The sequence below is a fragment of the Lynx canadensis genome, chromosome A3, assembly GCF_007474595.2.
Source record: "Lynx canadensis isolate LIC74 chromosome A3, mLynCan4.pri.v2, whole genome shotgun sequence".
NCBI lineage: Eukaryota > Metazoa > Chordata > Mammalia > Carnivora > Felidae > Lynx > Lynx canadensis.
Genome location: NC_044305.1, coordinates 509,046 through 515,794, shown reverse-complemented (window position 1 = coordinate 515,794; position 6,749 = coordinate 509,046). Strand labels below are relative to the sequence as shown.

At 63.5% G+C, this 6,749-nt stretch overlaps 1 protein-coding gene across 10 annotated transcripts in view; it reads left to right on the top strand.

The window, feature by feature from the left end:
- Positions 1-229: 229 nt before the first annotated feature.
- The window catches only part of RTEL1 (regulator of telomere elongation helicase 1), a 34,825-nt gene continuing 28,305 nt past the window's right edge, over positions 230-6,749 (top strand). Inside the window, exons 1-6 of one of the 10 annotated variants that reach the window (XM_030309163.1) lie at positions 230-364; positions 1,054-1,303; positions 2,207-2,399; positions 2,671-2,764; positions 3,341-3,422; positions 3,608-3,668. In XM_030309163.1, coding sequence (XP_030165023.1) covers positions 1,202-1,303; positions 2,207-2,399; positions 2,671-2,764; positions 3,341-3,422; positions 3,608-3,668 — 532 coding nt within the window. In that variant the 5' untranslated portion in view covers positions 230-364; positions 1,054-1,201. Of the gene's footprint in view, positions 456-622; positions 902-1,053; positions 1,304-2,206; positions 2,400-2,670; positions 2,765-3,340; positions 3,423-3,607; positions 3,669-6,749 lie in introns of those variants that run through there. The other 9 variants (XM_030309164.1, XM_030309162.1, XM_030309166.1 and 6 more) reach the window with 9 other exon arrangements.

Genomic DNA, 6,749 nt, shown 5'->3' with positions numbered 1-6,749 from the left:
CAGCTAACCAATCCGAAGGTTTGTGCAATTGTCTGGACAATCCAGGTGGCTCAGCCCAGGGAGGAGTGATGGAATGCAGGCTCTGGTGGGGAAAGCATCGAGGGAGGAGACGGCTGGAACCCTAGATTTCTGCCTGCGGGCGATGGAGGTGCCGTTCCCCAGGCTCAGGGTCGACCGCGGGGGCAGGGTGGGGCCTGGAGCCGAGCGCGCGGACCCCTCCGCAGCGGAACGGTTTCCGCGGGGAGCGACGCGCAGCGGACCGGAATTAGGGACGGAAGTGCAGCGCGTTCAGTGACGATTGTGCGCCTCAGCCCGCCAAGTCCGAACCAGCTGACGGCGGAGGAGACGCGGTGTCGGTGCCTCGGTAAACTGGGGTAAATTCCTGGGGACCCCGGGTCGTGCAAGGCTCCCCACGGACACACGTTGGGCCGTGAGTCGCACAGACCCTGGAACAGGTACTTTTACCCGAGCGGCGCCTCCCGAAACTGCAGCTCCCGGCAGGCCCCGCGCCACCTTGAGCCCGCGCGTCGGCCATTCTGCCGCGCGGCCTTCTGGGGCCGGTAGTTTTCCTGTTCTCGTGGCCTGCGCCCCGCGCCGCGCGGAGCCGGTTCCCGGGCGGTGGTTCCCCTGCGGGCCGGGCTCTGCAGGGAGGGCTGTCATTCGGTGTTTACATGAACTGTCCGTTAGCCCCAGTGTCCAGGCGAAACTGGGACTGGACGTTGAGGCCGGCCCAAGCCGGGGGTCTGGCCTCTCCAGCTCCGCTGGCACTAAGTGAATTGCTGCAGGCGGAGCTTGTGGGACTGCACCCGGGCTCCAGCTCTCGTTGTTTCTGTGTATCTGGCCGACTCTCCCCGAGCAGGACCCAGCTGCGCGGGGCGGGAGAACGAGGCAGGGCTGACGTGTAGGTTCCTCATCTTCCCGAGCTCCTTATGATAGGACATCACAGGCTTGCCTTCGACCTTGCAGGGGGGGAGGGCCTGCCCCATCGATCGGTGAGGTGGCTTGGCACTCCAGAAAGGCCTGCTATAAGCAGTCTTGCCGTCTCTGCCATAGGGCTTCCTGCTGGGAGCAGGGTCACGTCCCAGCGCCGCTGGCTGGCATCACTTACCCGCAGTGGCGGAGATCCTGAGATGTTCGGAGGGGTTTTGTCTCACAGTCTGCATATCAGCCAGCCTCAGTGCCTTCCTGAGAACAGGCCAGTATGCCCAAGATAGCCCTGAATGGCGTGACAGTGGACTTCCCCTTCCAGCCGTACAAATGCCAGGAGGAGTACATGAGCAAGGTCCTGGAGTGTCTGCAGAAGGTACAGCTGCAGATGGGGGGCTTTGTGCCCTGGGAGTGGGTCCACCTTCCTGTTCACTCCTGCTGGGCCCTGCTGGGAATGAGGTCTCCCTCTGGATACAGGACTCAGTCATAAATGGGGCTGGGGTTCTAGGAAAGATGATAGGGAAGTAGGCGGAAAAAGACACTTTTCACTCCTAAGGATGGTCGTGAGGTCATAGGCTTGGGAGCACCCTGAGGCCCACTTGAGGATCCGGGGGAGGTATTTCCACATGGAGGGATAGTCAGTGCCCAACTGTCATTTTGGAAGGTCTTCAAACCCCAGGGGTGTGCAGGAAAGTTGGGGGGGGGTGCGGGCTGCTTCCTGCTGGCTTTCTTGGTAGGCTCTCTCACACCCTCCTGAAGCTCCCAGCCCCTGAGGGGCTCCTGACTGCTGTTCTGGACACGGACTCCTGCAGTGAGGAGCCTGGTGCCCAGTCCCGGGAGCGAGGGGCACAGCTTTGCTGATGTGCCTTTGTGTGTCTCCGGGTTTGCGGCTCGGGCTCCCGCCTGTGCATGCAGGTCTACATAGGTCGTCAGGTTCTGTTCAGACAGTGCGAATGTCTGCATGCAAAGTCGCAGAACAGTCTTCTGTCTTGAGACTTGGAACCTAATTAGTCACTTTACTACTTATGTTACGCGGAAAAATACTTTAGGTGATGTTCTGCAAGCTGTTTGTTAACGAGGGCTGAATTAACCCGGTAGCTTTTGGCTTTTGGTTTGAGAGTGGAAGCACTGTCCAGTTGTCCACTGTTCCCCAGGCCTTTCGCCACCTGCTGGGTGGGCTCTGCCTGGACAGAACTGCCCCAGACCAGTGTCAGGTGGGCGGTGTGGTCTGCACTGCCTCTCCCTGCTTCCCCGTGACCTTGTTCCTGACCCCGTTCAGAAAGTGAATGGCATCCTGGAGAGCCCCACAGGCACTGGGAAGACACTGTGCCTCCTCTGCACCACGCTGGCCTGGCGGGAGCACCTCCGTGACACCATCTCTGCCCGCAAGATCGCCGAGAGGGCGCAGGGGGGGCTTTTTGTCGATCACACCTCGTCCTGGGGAGCTGCCGCTTCCGATGGAGACAGCACAGGTGAGGCTCCTCTCGGCCCCTCTGGGGCTCCGTAGAGAAGAAACGCAGGGACGGAGTGGGCTGGTGAGGCTGCTCCGTTCTTTCCCAGCATCTGGCTGTGAGCCTCACGTCGGAGCCACGTGTTCACACTAGAACGCCGCGGCTAGCCACATAGCTCATTCCCGGGGCTAGGTGCGCAGGGTCGAGTTGGCCACGTGCCCTTGGGTTAACAGCCTGCGAGAACATTGTCTGCCGGAACTGTGACTTGCCCTGCTTCCTTGTGTCTGGGCAGCCTGCTACTCGGACGTCCCAAAGATCATTTATGCCTCCAGGACCCACTCGCAGCTCACTCAGGTCATCAGCGAGCTTCGGAGCACCTCCTACCGGTAGGGCCAGGCGGCACTCACCCCTGCCTCGGAGTTACGGGGGGTTGGCCTTGGCCAGGTGGTTGATGGTGGCATTCTGCCTGGACCCTGCCCGGAGGGTACTGTCTGCTCCGCGTCCAGGGCTGTGTGCGGGCCAGGCTGACCCTGCTGCCCACTGCTTATGAGAAAGCGGCTGGGTTAGCGGCAGCCTGTGGTCCTGGAAAGCAGTGTGGTGTCAGCTGCGGGCGCGGGTCACCCTGGCAGGCGCGTGAAGGGGGCGGCCCTGCCTCTGTCGGAGCTCTGCACAGCTGCGGGGGTCCTGGCGTCCTGCCCCAGCCTCCTGGGTGGGGGAGCACAGAGTAGGTGGGGTCTCCTCCGTCTGCCCCGCTTCCCCTGCCTTGTCTCCTTGCTCACTCTGGGCGATGCAGCAGAGAGAGTGCCGCCCAAGCCTGGGGTCCGTTCTGGCCCCAGCCACTCCCTCTTGTGAGTGAGCTCTGTCTCCCGCTGTGCCCCCCGCAGTGCATGCTCTTGCTGCCGGATGGCGCTGGGGGCTGGTGCCCTCTGGTTCTTGGACCCCATGGCTCTCTCTTCTGCCAGGCCCAGGGTATGTGTGCTGGGTTCCCGGGAGCAGCTGTGTATCCACCCTGAGGTGAAGAAGCAGGAGAGTAACCACATGCAGGTGGGCTCCTGGGGTGGCTCTTTCCCTTGGCCGTGCCCCCGGGGGACAGCCTGGTGAAAGCTGGTGGGGGCAGGGCTGGGACAGGACTCGCTCTCCACACATCGGGCAGGGTGCTCCCTGGCTGGCCCGGTGCGCTGTCCTTTCTTGACCATGTGCCCGCCGGGCCTGCTCCCTCTTTTTCCCAGATCCACTTGTGCCGGAAAAAGGTGGCCAGTCGTTCCTGTCACTTCTACAACAACGTGGAAGGTGAGAGGGGGTTCGTGGAAGCCACTCCTGCTGCTCGCTCAGCGTACAGCCAGATGGGCTTGGAGCACGTGCAGCCTCTTAGGCCTCGTGGCCTGCTGGCTCTCCCCTTCGGGCTCCAGAGTGGCCGCGGGGGCTCAGCGAGGCGCAGTGGTCCGAGCACTGTCTCCTGGCCGCGGGCCTGCCCTGGGTCGTGTGCAGAACGGCTCATACGCCGGGGCAGGAGAGGCCTCCATCCCAGAGGGGCCTCCTGGCAAGGCTGGCCTTGCTGCGGTCTGGGAACTGGGATTTCAGGGCTTCACCATTCCCTGGTAGGGGCTCTCAGGGCCTAAACTGTTGGTGCAAACAACATGGTTTATGCTGAGCAGAGTCTGGAATTGGGGTGCTCTCCAGCCAGGGCTGCCTACGTGACCAGCCCCCAGCAAAAGCCCTGGGCGCTGGGCTTCTGGCGAGCCTCCCAGTAGACAGCATTTCACACGTAGTCTCGGCTCATTCTGGGGGAGTTAGCTCAGGGAGGGGGTTCTGGAAGCTTCTCCGTGGTCTCCCGAACTCCACCGGCTTTTCCTTCTGATTTTGGCATGTGTCCTTTGACCGTGGCTCCCCTGAGTCCTGGGAGTGCTCTGTCCTTTGGTGCTGTGTCGGGGAGTGGGCAGCCTCTCCCAGAGGTGGCTGAAGTGACTGGCACAGGGTCATGACAACAGCTGGCCCTAGTGTGGCTCGATGGGTGCATGTGCAGGTGCCCACGGCCTTGGTGCATACTGCTTCCTCTCCTCGGGCCCAGAGTGGAGGGCTGGCGCTGGTGCCCTTGACTCCAAATCTGTCAGATCTTTGCTTTTCCACCGTGGGGGTGCCCCTCACACCTGTCAAGGACTTCTGGAACCAAAAGCAATGGCAGAGGGGCTTCTTTGGGGTGTGGCCTTTACAGTTTCCTGTCTGCAGCTAGAGCTCTGTGGCTTGTGTGTGGGTGGGGGGTGGGGGGGTCCCTGTTTCTTGCCTCTGGGTTGGGACTCAGATGCTGGCACAGAGGCGACATGGGCCCGAGAGCAATCACAAGACAGTGGTGGTGCTTTGGAGCACCCAGCATGCCAGGGCAACGCTTGCTCCTGGGGGCGGGAGCCGGGGATCCCCCACCTCCCAGGAATTGCCATCCCTGGGCCCCTTTCCCGGAGCTCGCTCTGCGCCACCTTCTCGTTTGCTGTGTTGTTTGGTCTGGTGGCACCGAAGACCCTTGGAACAGCAGCGAGCACAAGCCTGGCCTACGGGAGACTCAGACGAGCGCAGCCACTGGCCCCGTGGCCCGGTGTCGGCTCTGGCCCTGGTTCGGAGACTGCTGACCGACTTGTTTGTGTTAGGGCTGTGGGTGTTGGGGTCGCTCTGACGGCGTCGTTTCCCCGTTACCTTATTTACCTTTTGCTCACAGCCCTCCGCCTTCCGTTCTGCTTTTGCGTGGGCACCGCAGACAGGCTCGCGAGGCCTGATGGCGTCCTCTCTTCTACCCTGTTGTGGCCGCCCTGACTTCCCTCCCTATATTCCAGGCAAAGAGGGTGGCATGCAGGTACCCTGTTCACGTGCCACAACCTTGGACAGCTCCTGATGGAACTGTCCCCGCCACCTTCCCACAGCTGTTTGTGGGTCAGCTCTCCACTCTCCAGCCCTCACCTGCAGTTCTTCTCACCTGCACTGTCTACACTCGTACCGTCGACACCCGCGCTGTCTTTACCCACACCATCCCCCCCTGCACCGTCCACACCTGCACCGTCCACACCTGCACTGTCCACACCTGCACCGTTCCCCCTGCACTGTCCCCACCTGCACTGTCTCCCCCTGCACCGTCCACACCTGTACCCTCCTCCCCCCCCCACCGTCCCCACCTGCACTGTCTCCCCCTGCACCATCCCCCCTGCACCGTCCACACCTGCACTGTGTCCCCCTGCACCGTCCCCCCCACACTGTCCACACCTGCACCGTCCTCCCCCCACCATCCCCACCTGCACTGTCCACACCTGCACCGTCCTCCCCCCCAGCATCCCCACCTGCACCGTCCACACCTGCACCGTCCTCCCCCCCAGCATCCCCACCTGCACCGTCCTCCTCCCCACCATCCCCACCTGCACCGTCCACACCTGCACCGTCCTCCCCCCCCAGCATCCCCACCTGCACCGTCTCCCCCTGCACCGTCCCCCCCTGTACCGTCCCCCCCGCACCATCTCCCCCTGCACCGTCCCCCCCTGTACCGTCCCCCCCCCCGCACCGTCTCCCTCTGCACCGTCCCCCCCTGCACTGTCCCCCCGCACCATCCCCACCTGCACTGTCCACACCTGCACCATCCCCCCTGCACCTTCCACACCTGCACCGTCCCCCCCACCGTCCCCCCCGCACCGTCCACACCTGCACCGTCCCCCCCTGCACCGTCCCCCCCTGCACCATCCCCACCTGTAGTATCCCTTACCTTATCTGGTGGGTGCTGGAGGAGGGATGGGTCAGGAGTCCAGAGGTGGGTGGTGGGAGCTGAGGGGCACTTTCAGCCCAAAGCGGAGTCATTGCTGGAGCTGGCGTGTGCTGGTCCTCTGGGCTGCAGACCACCCCCCTCCGATCTCCCCGCCCTGCACGGCAGAGTGTGGGTGCCGTCCCATCTGCCCTGCTGGCTCCAGCCTCCATCGGTCTTCCCCTGATCCCCAGCCTCCGCGTTTTGCTCTGGTTCTGGCCGCACGCCCTGTCCGAGGTCCGTGCCTCAGCCTCCTCTGCCCTGCCGTGGGACGTGAGGGGGCATCACCAGAAGCTGCCCAGCTCTGGGGAGAGTGAGCAGAGACTGCAGGAGGGGTCTGAGAGGAGGAGAGGCACGTGTAGGAGGAAGAGAGGTGCAGAGCCGGAGTGCTGCCTGGCCTGCATCTGGGGAAGCAGGCGAAGGGCCCTGCTGGCCGCCCGCAGCATCTGCGTGCCGCGGTCCGCGCTGGCTGGGACCCCTTCACAACCCACGCCCCTGCCCCAGGAAGGTGTCCGGGCTCCGGGCTGGCCTGCCACAGAGCCTGTGGTTGGCTGCTCTGTGGCTATGGCGGTGCCAGCTTGCAGCTTCTCTCCCTGCTG